At 44.8% G+C, this 16352-nt stretch overlaps 1 protein-coding gene across 3 annotated transcripts in view; it reads right to left on the reverse strand.

Moving 5' to 3' along the window:
• adam19a (ADAM metallopeptidase domain 19a) overlaps positions 1-16352 on the reverse strand; it is a 97494-nt gene that overhangs the window by 6173 nt on the left and 74969 nt on the right. For all 3 annotated transcript variants that reach the window (XM_029252215.1, XM_029252216.1, XM_029252214.1), the window contains exons 7-20: positions 14325-14390; positions 12595-12666; positions 11728-11894; positions 10338-10422; positions 9541-9683; positions 8814-8991; positions 7332-7421; positions 5672-5867; positions 5081-5189; positions 4132-4336; positions 3653-3730; positions 1609-1717; positions 1289-1433; positions 938-1037 (exon numbers count right to left, since the gene is read on the reverse strand). In XM_029252215.1, the coding sequence (XP_029108048.1) occupies positions 938-1037; positions 1289-1433; positions 1609-1717; positions 3653-3730; positions 4132-4336; positions 5081-5189; positions 5672-5867; positions 7332-7421; positions 8814-8991; positions 9541-9683; positions 10338-10422; positions 11728-11894; positions 12595-12666; positions 14325-14390 (1743 nt within the window). The remainder of the gene's footprint in view (positions 1-937; positions 1038-1288; positions 1434-1608; positions 1718-3652; positions 3731-4131; positions 4337-5080; positions 5190-5671; positions 5868-7331; positions 7422-8813; positions 8992-9540; positions 9684-10337; positions 10423-11727; positions 11895-12594; positions 12667-14324; positions 14391-16352) is intronic.

Raw genomic sequence — 16352 nt, forward strand, 5'->3', positions numbered from 1 at the left:
CTGGCATTTTAACTCTGCTCTTAAAATAACGCAGGCCGCCTTTACCATTTTAAGCCACCGTCGTCATACTGCTGCCTGTGCAGCTAATGTTTTATTAAAAGAAAACATCCTGAATGCACTTCAGAGGAAGAACTGGGAAGCTTGCCCGAATGTGTTCTATATTCCTCAAGTATTCATAAAGCCAGATGACCAAACACATCCAGCAAGCCGGTTCTCATATTGCTGCTGCTCCCACAGCCTGACTCTCGTATCTTTAAGAGTAACTACAGCGCCCTTTGCAAATAAAAGTTATTTATGTCTGAGTGCAAATGTAAGCGAATAAAAAAAAAAAAACAAGACGACATCGTTGTTGTGTAGTTTTAACTGTAATCTGCTTTCCACGCTGCCTGTCGCAGCTTTGTTTATAATGCTCCGTCCCTTATCTCCCCGCGCACATTCCGCACAGCTGATTTTAAATTACCTACAATCGGACCCGACTCGACTTCCCCGCACTGCTTCTTGTCCAGACGGAACACAAAAAGAATTAATGAGAAAAAGATGCGACAAAACCGGGAGGATAAACAAAAGAATGGAGCTCAGCTGTCATGTGGCACAAACCTCCAAGAAAAAGCACCCAAAACTGTTGGATGTCTTGGAAAAGCCACGTTCTCCTGTGTTGTACAGCACTAGTAGTGCTGTCAGAACAACTGAAATGCACGAAATTCATATCACGCGACTGGGATCCATACTTAAAAAGTGTGTGGATATTAATATAATTGTGATCTACAAAACCAGTCAAAAGTTTGAGGACACCGGAGAAACCTGGGCAATACCCATTTGGGACAAACTGAACAGAAGAGTCCTACGTCTCCGGGAGTTTGAGCGAAAGAGCCGGGAAGACATGGCAGAGACTAGCTACAGAAACTAGGGACCATGGCAACCTGGGGTTGACGCTCACCTTCTTGCTGTTGTTGCTCTTGCCAGATGAGCCCACGACTTTGAGATGAAATGCCGGGTTCAAATGGCCATTTCGAACCTTCTGGTCAGGAACCTCCTTCCTGTGGGATCAAGCAGCAGATAAGTAGCAGAAGTCAAACATACACCGTTCAACAAGGGTCCACTCAAAGTAGATTTCTAAGGGAGCTAGCTGTTCAGTTCTGCCCAAAATTTATTTGCTGGTCCCAGCTGTGGCAGGTGTCAGTGTCCGTGGCCCGCAGACAGTTCTTAATCCTGCAAGCCACTAATGTGTGACCACTGGTTCGCAACAGTGACTTTCCGGCAGAATCTCGAGAAATGTGGGGCCACTCACCGGCTCCCCTTGAGACTGTGCTCCCTCTGCGATAACCACTTGTGGTAGGGGGACGTCTTGACCTTGCAGCAGTAAAAGACGAGGAGGGTGGCAGGCAGCAGCACCAGGAAGGCAAAGAGCAGCCCCACAACCAAGCCGAGCTGACCTGAGAAAAGCAGATTGCAGCGCTCAGCTGGAGGACTGAAAAGAGTGTGAACAACATAGGTTGCGGACTCCGCAGCAGAGGACCTGGCAACCCAGCAGAGGATGATGGGAGGAGACATGTAATGCGAGGCCTAATGCGAAGAAGCCAGAAGGTCAGTGGTGATGCGTGCACTCACTGTCATACTGGACAGGCCCACTGTCCACGCTGCCCCCCAGTCCTGGCTTCTCGCAGAACGGAGGAGCCCAGCCACGCTCGCAGTGACAATTCCTGTTGCTGTTGCACACCTGGAACATACAGCAGGGAACACCACATGAAAATGCGCAAAAACAGGTAAACTTGAACATTCACGCCACACTCTTATTCAGCGGTTTGATTCAATTAGCGTTGGTAATTATATTTTGCATTATACACAACCTTTGGGCACAGCGAATCCACATCGGCCATAATGCACTGCAACAACTGGAACATGTGTACACGACATAATTAATCAATTAATAATAACTCGGCTCATACGGGGGCGCTTATTCCAAACATAGCGCAGCGACAAACAGAGCCAATGGGTGAAAACCCTACGTTTGTCGGTGACAGAACTCCTTTGCGGCTTTTGTGCCCTTTCATCTTCGCCGTTTGGTTCCATGTAATCCAAGGGATCCTTGCAATCGCGGCAGCGTCGGCTGCACCAAACCTCAGACTCGCCGCAGAAATGGCGCTCGCTTTGCTAACTTCCCAGGCCACGCGATTAAAAAGGAGTCAAACAAATATGCAAATGAAATGTAAAAGGAGCAGCAAAGACAAAAGTGACGACGACGACAGCAACAACAACAACAACAACAAAAACAACAAAGAAAGAGACTTCGACTAAGCCTGCCTGAAAGGCTCGCACACTCTAGGCCCTTTGAATGCTAGCTAACGAAGGAAGCAAACACATGAAGACGTTCAAACCGATTAAGGCAACGGATTAAGGGACATGGTGCAAATGTCTGTGTGGGTGCAGGGGGCTCAGAAGCGTTTTGGAAAAGCTTATGGCATATCAAAAGGCATGGCTGGGCTAATGGGGAGTGCTCGCGGTTTTAATATGCGTAGCTAGTCACAGGGAACGGAGCGACCTGGAGGGGCGCTTTTAGGGGATTTATGAGTGTGAAATTACGTCTGTCTAAACCGAGGCAGGAGAACCCGGCGGCCTGCGTTCAGAAAAGAAACTTCACACAACCCTTCACGCAATGTGCCTTCATGGGATACACCATCTCAAACCTCCAGCTGGGACAAAGTGACTCCAATCTCCATGGGAAAAAAGTGCTGTGATGAAATTAAACACATCGGTGTGATCTGGCCCCAGTCCACCCCTTTATCTCTGACTTGAAGGCTGTGGTCGGCGGGTGCAATTAATGGTTCGGTGTGATTGAGTTTGACGAGATCGTGTTCAAAGATCAATGGCTCTCGGGGCCTGGTATTACAGAGAGTCTGCATGCTTGTGATAGGATGGTATGACTAGATTCCGGAGCTTTGGTTCAAATTGAATTTCCACAGAGCTGGTTTGTGAACTGAGGCTGATACCCATTTCATCATCAAAATGATGTAGATTTCCTTTCATACAATAAATTAGGAAAGGCACAAAAAGAGCCTGTTCATAAAATGGACAGAACCAGTCAAAAGTTAGAGTACACTTCATAAAGGATAATGTTTTACATCCAGATCATTTGTCTGATAGTTTTTGCACAGCTCTGAGGTGTTTTTCAGTATCTTGCTGAAAAATAAAGACTTCCCAACTAGACGTAACTCTGATAGAATGATGGGCATCAAAAGTATGATAGGATATTCATGTTGGTTGAGACTGCCATGGACTTGGTAAAGTTCATCAACTCTATGGCAGCAAAGCAGTTCCAACATCATGACACTGTCACCTCCATGCTGGACAATGGAAACAGCATAGGCACAACCCATGAGTTTATCCTTCCTGTCTCTTACAAATACTCACCAGTTGAACCTCAACATTTCACATTTTCACAATCCGTGACTTCCAGTTTTTGGGTTTTTGGCCCAGGCAAGTTTGTATTCAAACAGGAGCACTAAAACTTTTGGTAATGCAGTACTTCCAATATTTAGTTGTTTTTTTATGTAAGTACTTGCCAAAAGGTAAGAAGACAAGTTAACTAGGAATCATTCTGCAAAAGAAATAAGAAGTAAGTTACTCAGCAGCCCCTTCTTTCAGTGTTACTCACCCCATGGCCATGACAGCGAGCGATGCAGGCCTCCAGCTCGGTGAAGGACGCATTCTGGCAGCGACGGTCCCGGCACACCTGGCCGACGTCAAACAAATGATAATGCATTGCAATTTCGTTTGGACGGAACCTACTAGCATCGCCCGTTCCCTTCAGCTGCACTGTGCATTTGCTGGCACTCCGCGAACACTAGCTAATTAACCAGAACCCTCACTGCATATTAAACAAGCAACAAGAGATGATGAAATACGAGAACACTGGGGTCTGATTTTGTGTGCTGGTTGTCTCAGAGACTTTGTTAGCAGGCAAATTCAAGAACTAATCGAGGAGATAGTGGTGTCAGTAGGAATTTGGTGGCTTCCGGGATAACAATCAATTCTGTGTCAGCACTACAACCTTATCAGTGAGTAAACACATCCCGGAACATGGTATATGCTTCACTATGCAAGGTCGGCACTGCGGCTGATGGGGCTACATACCTTCCCGTCGCCACACTTGGTCCCAGTCATGACAAGCCCCGGGTCAGGAAGATCCCCCTGGCCGTCCTGAGTGGTATAGACATAGGTGCCTCGGCACTTGACCTCCATGCCGTCGGTGCGGATGGTTGTGTCAATGGACACAGCATTAGTGCCCTTTGGCTTCTTGGCAGCGCTGTGGCACTGGATCTTCCCACACTTAGCATCGCTGGTCAGGAGAAGAGAAACAAGAGCTTTCACTACCATTTCATCAGCCTGGACTGGAGGCGAAAGGCAAAGATATACTTCGGGTTATAGAACATATGGGAATGAAAACATGCATCCTAAAATGTTGAATCAGACAGCCCTCTTGTCTTCATTCTATCCTGCCAGAAAGTGGAGAAGTAGTGAAGACCACTCTGCTACAACAATCTAAAATATAAGTACCAAGAGGAAACTTATTTGGCTAATACAGCGATCCTAAACATTTCCATTAAAATACCCAAGCATATTAAAGGTTAAGTTGTGTTTTTCAGATAACATTATTGTATATTATCTGATAACATTGCTAATAAAAATGTACATTTCTTCTGTCATCAACCTACAGCATCATGGATCACTGGAAGAATGACACCTAGAAAGGAACCCAGTCTCTTTCATTCTGTCCTCAGAAGTACACCAAACAAAATAACGTAATTAGGGTTTTAAAATAAAAGCTTCTTTGGTATTATTGTTAGATATTTCAGATCAATGCTATAGTCTGCAAAGCTGGCAGCGAAAAGTTGATGTTTTCAGGCTCAAGAAAATCTTCGGCTTTCTTCTCCAACCTTGGAGCACTACCATGGCAACATACCCACACGTGCACCTGACAGGAACGTGGCCTTCAGGTGAATCATTCGGGGAAGAGCCCTCGCTCTTGGTTGCGATCAGACAGGTGTGGGATGGAAATCCCCGGATGACTCTTCCGACTCACCTCTTGTCACACTTCATGTAGTTCCCCTGCCCATCCTTGCCACAGTTCCCAAAGGCGTTTCCTGCCGCATTCACGTCTTCGAAGCAGGCGTCATGAGCCGGTCGCGCCCCTGGGCCACAGAATTACAACACATTTGAACACATCAGATTTCTCAAAGAACTTGGTATGGTGTGGACCTACATAGAACACACCACTGCATATAGCTTCCCTTGGACCACGTGTGAAAGATGCATGTAGAGAATAGTGCACAGGCACAACTGTGACAAGAAGGTTCACAGCCTCAGGAGCCCATAGGAAAATAAATACAATATGAAATAAAAGAACGATCGGTAACCCAGTTCAAACAATTATACCCAATTCACTCATGTGACTGTTAGGAGCAAAGAAGAAACTAAAGCTCGAGACGGTTTGACTAATTTATTTATTTCCTGTGTGCATGTCGGTGTGTACGGTGCGCACACACGTCTGTGTAAATGAGTGCTCATTTTCGTGTCCTCTGCTTAGAGCGAGAACGTTCACGTGTGTGTCATAAGCGCGCTTCTGAGTGAGTCTATGTGTTGATTTATGAAGAGGAGTGCAAGCAGAGCCTACCGTAACCCCACAGCTGCAGGCACTGCTGCTCGTGAGTCAGGCACATGCCGTTGTAGCAGTAGGCACGGCCGTATTGGCAGGGCGAGCCGTCCAGCAGGTATACATTGGAGGGGCAGTAGGGAGATGCCCCCGTGCAGTACTCGGGCAAGTCACATGCCCCCGCCGGACCCCTGCACATGGTGCCCGCCTGCTTTAGCTGCAGAGAAACCACCAAAGAACAATGGCTCATTTGGGCAATATATAGAAACTCACTATAATAATACATAATAACGATCTGCAATAGTAATAAAAAAGTTGATTGCATTATTATTAATTCATATTTTAGCTGATGCCTTTCTCCAAAAGCACTTTACAGAGCCAGATATATTGAAGTATTTGAAATTATGTACCCATTCATACCGAAAAGTAATAAAACACGCACCATGGCCAGTTTATAGTCACAAATCCACTTTAAACATCTTCAGATTGTGGGAGGAAACACACGCAAACACCTGGAGAACTTCACCCAGACTGAGTGAGATTGGAAGCAACAGCCGAGAAGCTGTGAGGCACCAGTACTACCCGCTGTGCCACAGTGCTGTCCCAAACAGCGAAAACACAGGTGTCATTTGCAGATCACTGTGACGCTGAAAGAGCGAACATTAGTCTCACTTGAAAAAAAAAAAAAAACATACACTGACTCTGCTTTTAAATACTTTTAAATAGGCAACGACAGCTTGGTGAGATGGCAGTGAGACCTGGGATGTGACCAGATGGAGGAGAAAACAAACGTTCCTGAAAGGAAAAAGAACTGGTGTCCCTGCAGGCTTAACACTAAGCACTTTGCGGAGTCTGCGTTGACTTTGACAAACTACATACATACAAAGGAGTCAAAGAGGGAGCAGGTGTGGAGCTGCAACCATTTCACTAACACGGTCCATCTTTTATCCAACGACTACGAGTCTGTGGGTCTGAAATTGCATCGGAGGGTTTTTTCTTTTTATCCCACGAGTCTAGTAACAATACAAGACAGGATATGTTTGTTTAACTGTACCGCCGCAATTTGATTTCACAAATTCAGTTTTTATCCTTCTTGTTTGCTTCATGTTCATATAAAAAAAATTCACATAGGAAGATCTGATCTGACTGTCTGTCTATAAACGGTCTAACATAATTTGTTCTTTCCCGTTGAAGCAGACCATTTGAGGGTAATATGATGACTGGCGGAGAGTGGATTCTGCTAAGTATACCATGGGGAGCTCCCGGCGTCGGGATGGCTCCAGGGGCCGTTTGAACCTTTGGAAACTGATCTGGGGTCAATGGCAGAACCATGGACTGCAGTGCATGGAGACACCAGCTGATGGTACCCCACTGATTATATTAAAAAAGGAGGATGTATTCCAATTCCAGCAACTGCAGGCCTCTGCAGGCAGTAATTGTTATTAGTATTAATGTGCACAGTAATATTGTCACTTAAAGGGGCTTCAGAGAGCATAGTGTGGGTGGGGGTTAAGATTAGGTAATCCATTTCTACTTCCTTTGTCCTGCTGGCTCTCCAGTTTCATGCGGAGCTTCCATAAGCTACATTTATACACAAAGTGATGGCACTGTGGAAACGGAGCAAACCACGGTGCAGTGACCTGTGTAGAAAACGGACAGCTCGGGGGGTGCGTATCTATACCTTGCAGTCTTCGCAGCAGACCCCATGGGCACACTGGGCATCCTCCTTAAGTGTGCAGTTACTGGCGTGGCAGCAGGTGTTGGTGCACTCCTGTGAACAAACACACACACGCCACCGAAACCCTCGTGAGCCCGGTGCAGCCATCACCCGGCCGTTCACCCCCGCATTCCTGCCACACTGAGGCTCCATTAACAGCCCCTCCACCTCGATGTAAGGACTATTAGGGGCTACGGACGAACTGTGTGTCAGAGACCGGAGAAGGCCAACAATGGATTCTGTCGTAGGGTCTGAAATGACACGCGCCGTTACCATGGTGCTCTCCAGAAGCGCAAACGCTTTAACCTGATGTGGGAGTTTGAAGAGGAGAACCTGCAATTAAACCTTGTGGAGAGAATGTACAGCAACGGGGAACATAACAAGGCCAATAAACAGCCAGCCAAATTCGCCTCTTATTACAGGAGCTGATTTGCACTCCGCTTTTTTGTTGCATGTAGGGCGCCTAGGCGAGCCACTAACGCAGGTTCCCAATTTTATCAGCCTGTTGCCTACGAACAACCGTGAAGGACAAAGGAGAAGTAAGCAAAATGGAATGTGCTCACAGCTTTTTCTCACAGCTTCCAATGAAAGTTTGCTTAATGGATCCTTTAATGTGGAATAAGAAACATCGGCATCAAACAGGCATTAGGAGAGGTAGGAACCAAAACAGTAAATGGAAATGCAGGGGAAACTCATATACGCCTCAAAAGTATACTTACATTTTTGAAAATGTGCTAGAGATATTGCAGGATATACCACAATATGTTTTATTGATGGAATTATCATTTCCTCATGGTATGTTTCACTCAAGCAGCTTCAATGTGAGATCTATACTCTAACCCAGTTATATATATGAGATATATACTCCAACCACTATCTACCAATTTACAATTGGATGGATGGAAGCACCACTGAATGAAGGTTGACTAATGGCGACCACTCACCTGTTTTCCATGACAAGGGAGGAACGGAAGCGGTTCACCAGTTTATACATTATAGTAATTTTAATGCAGTAATTTAGGGTAAGTACCTTACTCAGAAGCCGGATTCAAATCTTAAACCTTCAGATTTCAAAGAAACAGCTCTAACCTGTACTCTACCTGCTATAACGACTTTGTAGCTCTTCAGATACAAGGGTAAGTCAGCAAATATCTGCAATAGATATATAAGAAAGCTAAAACATTATTGTAGATACCTTCTTGCTTACGCTCATATATTTATACATGCTACACTTAATTTTTGGGACAGATTGGTTGGGTTTACAACAGTTTACAGATATTCGAAAGTGTATTTAACGTTCCAAAAGTCCATGAGAATACATAAATTATGGGCATGGGCATCACCAGCCATTGAGTAGCCAGCAAATACATGGTTAGGTGGGACAACAGGTGGAACTGTGGTGAAATGACCTAGAAGATGCAGCTCTCCGAACCAGGAGGGACTGACCTCAGGCTCCCCGCAGTCACACTCCTCGCCCTCCTCCACAAAGCCGTTCCCGCAGCGTCGGCCCCCCACTAGGTCCTTCATGTTGGGCATGTTGAAAAGGCACATACCACCGCCCTTCTGGAAGTAGCTGTCCAGGTCCCTCTTGCTGCAGCGGCTGAAGACGCGTGGAAATGGGTGCCTGCAGGGGGCAACATGCATAGGCTCTCAGAGAACTGGGGCACCCCCAGGGACTGGCTTATTATTCCTTGGCCTCCACTGGTCTGGGACCATGTAGGTGGAGGGGATCAAGTAAGGCAGGAAGATTTCCAGGCGTTTTTCATCACATTATCTGGAACACTAAGTCATGACATTGTACATGCACTAAATAATCTGTATTCAGAGGATTGAACAAATGCTGACACTGTTTTCCCTCGAGGACTTAAAGTGTAATGCGTCTTAAAAAAGAGTGATACCCTGCCTGTGAGTACAGGTTCACTGTGTAAAGCAGCCAACGTACACTAACAGGCATTATCAATGGTAAAGAAATACACCCGAGGCAACCATTTTGGCTCTAAGACCATGGGGATCAGCACCCTTTCATCGGCATTAGCCATTTTCGCTCTGAGAACCTGGCAACCTCTGCCGGCATTGGCGAGTTGGCTCTAAGAGCAGGGCATCCAGGACCTTTCCCTCAACATTAGGCATGTTGGCTCTGAAATGCTGCTACCCAACTGCAGCCTGCTCTTACCCAGTAGCGGCGGCCATCACACAGCCACCCTGCTCGGGTGTTGCCTCCACACAGCAGCCCTCGTTGTCGTGACTCATGCCAAAGTTGTGCCCGATTTCGTGGGCCATGGTGGCTGCCGCCCCGATAGGCAGCTCTGAATGGTCCTGGAGGAGATCAGAAGAAAGATGTTCATCCACTCTGTACCCATTAAAGCAGCAGGCACTTCCAAACATCTGAGTCTACAGGATAAAACCACCCAATGTTTAAAAATACTCTTAATATGGTATCTATACAGAACTAATCGTACGCCAGTGATGAGGTGGGAATGTGAGGAAATGCTCACACTGTCCCGCTTTAGGGGTTTTCCTTCTATTTTTAAACTGATATTTATATTTATATATAATATTCCTCCTGCCTGTTGAGTCAACATGATGCACTACATGTAAGATCCCTTTTTCATCACAGAGTGTCACCATGGACAGGTTGGGAAACGTGAGTAATCATCCAATAAACGGCTAAAATAACATTACTGATACTTCATCAAGGATCATGTCAGCTATGTCCATTTGACATTAACCTTTTCCCATCATGCCATCTCTGCCTCCGGCTCCATTTACTTGAGTGACAGGCTGGGGATAGCTTGTTAGACTCTTGGCAGAGCTCCCCCGTTGTGGACCAGTAGGTAATAGAGGCCATTAGAAGCTAATCAAGTGAGGCCAAGGTACTGGGTATCGATCTGCACGACTGCCCCGCTCCCCCCCTCCCCCCACTCCCCCCACCCAACCGGCACACTTGCACGCAAACCAGGATATACGCACCACGTTGATACCTCCGGAGTTCTCGTGGCTGCACATGCCCTCCAGCGGTGCCATCCCAATAGTGGTGCCCTTGAAAATAACTCCCCTGCAAGCAGAGGAAAAGGAATGGGCTGCTGTCCCTAGAGTGCTGTGGCAGGGTGTGTGTATGGGTGGGGGGGGGCGAGCGACTCTACAACCAAGACTCATGAGCTTATTTCAGGTGGATATGCGGTTATAGCTTAGCTGGGGCAGCAGGGAATGTAGACATTTGACTAATTGCCTTGCAATCCCAAGACACCGGTTTGATTCCTCATTCCTGCTGTAGACTCTTGAGTGAAGTACCTACCCAGCTGCATAAATAGGTAAATCACTGTAAGTATCTCACTGTACAATCCTAACACAGTAAGTTGCCTTGCAGGAAGGCATTACCTTCACCCTTGGGTTGTATTTGGAACAGCTTTCTATTTCTGGTGTTCCTGGGCACCCACAGAATTGGGCAGCCCATAATAATTATAAAGCAATTAAGAAACATATGTGATCACAATGTTGTGATACACCTTTTACCCAACTTCACTCCTGGTCATTATCATAAATTCTGTGCTTCCTTTTAGAATTAATAGCCTATAAACCTCATTTACCTGAAATGATACCACTTGCGTGTGTGTGTGAGAGAGAGAAGTGGTGCATGTGGCATTTGATATTCTTTGCTCTTTATTATAGACTGACCCATTCATTTCCTGCGGTCAGCCAGAATTGACCACACGCACCACAGATGTACAAAATGTGAATAAAACGTGTAAAATGTGGTGAAACTGGTGATCATTCATTTTATGTGTTCAGGTACATAGTGTGGAGGATGGCATGAAGCCTTATGGCCATCAGATGAAAGAAAACATATTTATGATAGATGAAAGTTGGAAATGGGTCAAATTTGACCGGAACACAACCCGAGGGTTAATGGTTAACAATAACAGTGTTTATGACACGGCTCATTGAAAGATCTAAAAAGTCAGGAAATGGAACGCAGTTCTGTCCCAGTGCAGATCACCCCTTCATCTACGACTGCACTTCGTTTCTGCAACTTGTTTTCGAGCAGCCCCCCACGTTGCGCATGCCGAGTCAATAATTCTGGGAAATGATTTACATAAGAGACCGCACAGTAGAACTTGTTGATTAATGATGATGTAAATACTGCTGTCTTGATGGATTCACGAAATCAGCCGCCGAGGAAATCAACATTTTTTTTCAGACTGCTCTTAATGATTTTGAAGCACTGAGTGGGAGCGTGTAAAAAATTATCTGACACGTGGAATTGGCTCGCAGAGATCAACAAGCTACAGCATGCTCGTGGAACTGCTGCTCACCCTTATGGAGGCGTGACTCAACCATACGTCAGGCCGACGTGACTCACGTGAGCAGCTGGGCATTGTCGTGCTTTCTGCGGGATTTGAGCTTCTGCCTCCACTGCAGGAAGGACCACAGAGTGGCATTGGGCTCCTCGTTCACAATGCACTGGTCCCGGTCGGTCCAAACCTCCAAGCCGATGAGTGGCACTCGGATGTTCAGAGCCCTGTAGAACTGAGCCGACGATATGACTCATAAGGACAGCAGAAGTACATGAGGGTCACGTTGCCATGACCACTCCTTCCTTTTCACTTTGGTACTTACATTAAAGTGATTTATTTACTAATGCCGGTCAAAACCCACAAAAAGACCAAAAGACAAGTGGATCTTCCATAAGCGTGCAACCAGTGTCCAGTGGACATGCATGTGGCTATGAATAATGCCGCAATGGAAGTTTTACATTAGGAGACAGAACGTAGCATAGGGGTGACAGCTGTCACCTTGTAATCAAAGGACTTGGGTTTGAGTCCATACTCCTCTTGCATCTCTCTTGAGTAAGGTACTTACCTTGCATTCCTACAGTAAAAATTACCCAGCTGTACAACTGAGTAGATCATTGTAAGCAGCTCAGTGCAGAAACCCAACATTGTAAATTGCCTTGAAGGAAGCGTCAGCAAAATGGCTTTAGAAATAATAAAGGGGGTGTGTTTATGGACTGAAAGCAATCAAACAGGCCTGTATAGACATTTTTTTCATTTCAGACAATGGCAAAAATATGGAAAGATTAAGCTGTGGAACAAGATAAAGTTATTTGTGGCAATATAGAGCCACGGGCCACTTTCACAAAGAGAAATGGGTGCAATTACACCATTACAAAGGCGGTTCTGTTTGCTCTCAGGAGGAGCAGCAATGGTGGGACGAGAGGCCGCTTTACCTTATCGACGTAGTTGGCGATCTCCATGATGCGCTGCTTCGTCTTGCCCAGGTCTCTGTTCTGACGTCTGTACTAAATTAAAAGAGGGCCACACGGGAATCTCAGCACCATGAAGGAAACAAGAGACTGTCACTCTCAATCAGGCGCCCACAATCCAAAGACAATAGAAGATGATTTATGCGAAAATTGTTTTCTCTTAAAATCTGCAAAGCAGACGCACACTCATTGTTTCGTCTTCTGTGCCTCCTAAAGACGTATCCCTCTTCACTTAAGTAATTCACAGTAAAGCGTTTTTTTTCTGTAGATCTGGACACTTTTAAAAACTTGCTGACCACCTAGTGAGATAAAATGACCTCTGCCAGCTCCTCATTGTTGTTTCTTCATAAACAAAGGCAGAGAATGGAGAGCTGCAGTCTTTGGTTGCCAACTTTATCACAGATTTCATTTTGTTTTGGTTGAAAAACGAAATAGCATTTGGGACACTGTGGGAAAACTGCACGAGACAAACCTTGAAAGGTCTTTATTGTATTAAACGACCGATTTACTGCTCCAGGGGATACGTATTTAGGTTTTATTGTGTCCAGAAATTCACATTACGTGTGAATATTTAAAATTGTCACACGGAATTTGTAGTTAAGATTCCGATAGATCAGCCGAATCATAAATAATGCCTTCTAAACGGGATTTTGCACTGAACCGTTGATTTTAAATATTCTGTCTTGGTATTTAAAATCTTTGAGTTTCTCCCAACACAACACCGTGAACTCCGGGGAAGCTGGTAGTGTAGCGATTAGCACTGCTGCCTTTGGACCCAAAGGTTGTAAGTCTGAGCCCTACCTCCAGCTGTAGTACCCTTGAGCAAGGTACTTACCCTAAATTGCTCCAGTAAAAATTACCCAGCTGTATAAATGGGTAAATAATTGAAAAGTACCTTAACACTGTAAGTTGCTTTGGAGAAAGGCATCAGCTAAATTAATAAATGTAAACTTGTAAGGAAACAATCACAGCTGTTCTGTGTCAAAATGCATCATTTATCTGACTAGAATTGAGATCTAACAAATAACTAAATTGTCAGTTTGTTTTCATAAGGAAAGGTTTGAATGAGAAAGGAAATTTATGAAATCCACAAACAATATATTACTTCTAAAAAACAAGACAGAATTACTCAAAGGGAACCAAGCGACCTCTTTCACAGAAGAGTTAGTATCGCTGGTGTGAATCAATGTGTATTAGTCAAACAGAAAGGAGACACTAGTGCTTTGAAAAAGGTAATAATTCTTGATATATAAAATAATTGTCTGTGGTTCAATGGAACATGACAAGCATCGGTTCTCTGATGATCAATGTGAATCTCTCAACGGAAGACTACTCTTTTCATCCTGCCGCAGCGGTCAGATGCAATCTAGCAATGTGGAAACTATGAGAGCGACAGACCCCGTGGTCTGTTTCCTCCGCTGCCATTCAGCAGGCAGAGGGCTCTTGGCCAGCGGTCTCAACGGCGAAACATCATGGATCGGGAGCAGGGGGCACGTGGGGAGTCGGTGTGGGCGAAACGTTCAGCTCCGTGCCGGCACATGAGGATGGATGAGGACCTTGGATTATCACCTAAAGCGCTTGAAATCCCAGGGTAGGCCCTTTGAGAATATTACCTTGGCGCATTTAACCAAGACCGATATTAAAAGTTAGCATGGTTGGCCCCTTCCAATATTAGCACATTAGTGATGGCTTACCAGTGCACTGTCAGCCACGATGTAGAGCTCCATGTACTTGGTGGTGCCCCATGTGTTGCGTCTCACCTGCAATGAAGTACAGAGACACAGCGGGGGTCACCTGTCTGGTTGGTTTAATGGAACGACGCTGATAGGTCTCCCCGTGGCTGTAATGACATGGTGTCTTTACCGTGGTAATCTGATCTTCCGTGACACCGTTCTGGCTGACCTGGCAACTGAGTGGGATTTGAGAGCAAAAACTGTGTGGCTAACACACTTAAAATGCCATTACATAATGAAGTCCACCCCAGCTCACCACTGACACGATCATTCCCATCTCTCTCTCTCACACACTCATACACAGACACATCAGAGTCATACACATTTTGTATTAATCTACTACCTTCCCTACTGTCACTATAATTTGCCAGTATCTGTGCTGCTCTTTATAACCTTTTGTTGAATTAAATGCATTTCCTGCTATGAAGATCCATCACATTTTTTTCATGTTTTCACTTTTCATGCAATAGTTTCTGCCTTGTTATCTGGAATTAACCTCCATACTGGTTTATGCTGTGGCCTTATGAAGGGTAACACTAATAAATAAACTAACAGTGAATGATGTCACTCACAGTTTTGGAAACAAATGCTGCATATTTTCCCATAATCCTCCAGTCTATTTATAGGGGCATGCAGGAATGGCCTTAACAATTGTGGAGCCCAGTTTGGGCTACTTTATAGGGACCTTCAGGATTTAAGTTCATTTCATGTTAGCCGCCAAGAAGATGTGCTGTTACATTGTATTAAAAAAAACAAATCACTATTTATGTGTACCTTCTATTTTGACATAAAATGCTTTAGAACAAAACAATCTATAAAGAAATCATTCTTTTGTTGTGTTTGGCAAACTTGATATTTTGTTCAACTTTTTTGCTTCATTTTATTTTATGATAATAGTGTGAGGTTGTTGAGTCTATCTTGGAGCATGTCTGACCTTAAATAAGATTTCATCAACTTTAATTTGGAAAAGCTCTTTCCCCTCAACCTCTCTGCCTCCCTCTGTCCTCCAACAACCTATTCTGTTGGGTGTTCCTTGTTTTTCAAAGCTGGAAGTATAAACCCTAGTGCGGGGGCCCTTGTGGGCATGGGGCCCTATTGAGCCTAATAGGTTAATTTGGCCAGAGGGTGGCTCTGGGGCCAGGAAATTGTTTCTGAGATTCTCAGTTCTGGCTCCCCCACTGTGATTGAATGAGCTTCCTCTACCACTCAGAACTGCTGAATCCCTTTCTTTTGGGAGGTGTGGTCTAAAGAGGGAGAAGCAGCGGGGGTTAAAAAGATTAACCATCTTTGTATCATGGCACTTTTATCAGTGAGTACAAGTACATCTTCAAGGGTGCACTGAAGCAAAATGGCAACCCCACAGACTGGACTCCACTTTATGCCCCGGACTGTGATGGATCCATCAGGGAACAGTTCACACAGTAAAGCGCAAAGCGACTTCACTGGGTGCTTCTGTATGCTCAACGGTTAATGCATTCTAAAAAAGGTTATGGCCATAATGCAATTTTTTCGTGCAATCTGAAAGCAGACAAGAGGCCCATTTCCGCTTGCTGAATGCGCTTGTTGAATAGAGGAATGATCATAACAGCAAAATCTGCACTCTCCAAGGTCTTATCCTTCAGTTCAAATTCAAACATTATTTTTTTTTGCCAGACAATGAGATATCCTTCAATAATTCTCACAGGGTAATAAAAATGTTTTATAAATATGGTTTTCCTAGACTTCAAAAGCGAGGCTTTCTAAATAGACTGCAGTCTTCGGAGACAGCAGTTTTGCCTCGTTTACAGCTGATCCATTTAAAACGGTTTAATTGAAATATTAATGTTCGAAAAAGAATTCACTTTACAAAAGATTCAAGAAAGTACATTCCTGTAATATTACTGTACACCGTTAGAGTTGATGCTGTTCATAATTGTACATCTTTCTAAAAGGTTTCATTAAGAGACACATTTGCATTCGGTGTTTATGCTAATTTATGTATCAGCGTTT

This window comes from Scleropages formosus, chromosome 5 (genome assembly GCF_900964775.1).
Source record: "Scleropages formosus chromosome 5, fSclFor1.1, whole genome shotgun sequence".
NCBI classification, from domain to species: Eukaryota; Metazoa; Chordata; class Actinopteri; order Osteoglossiformes; family Osteoglossidae; genus Scleropages; species Scleropages formosus.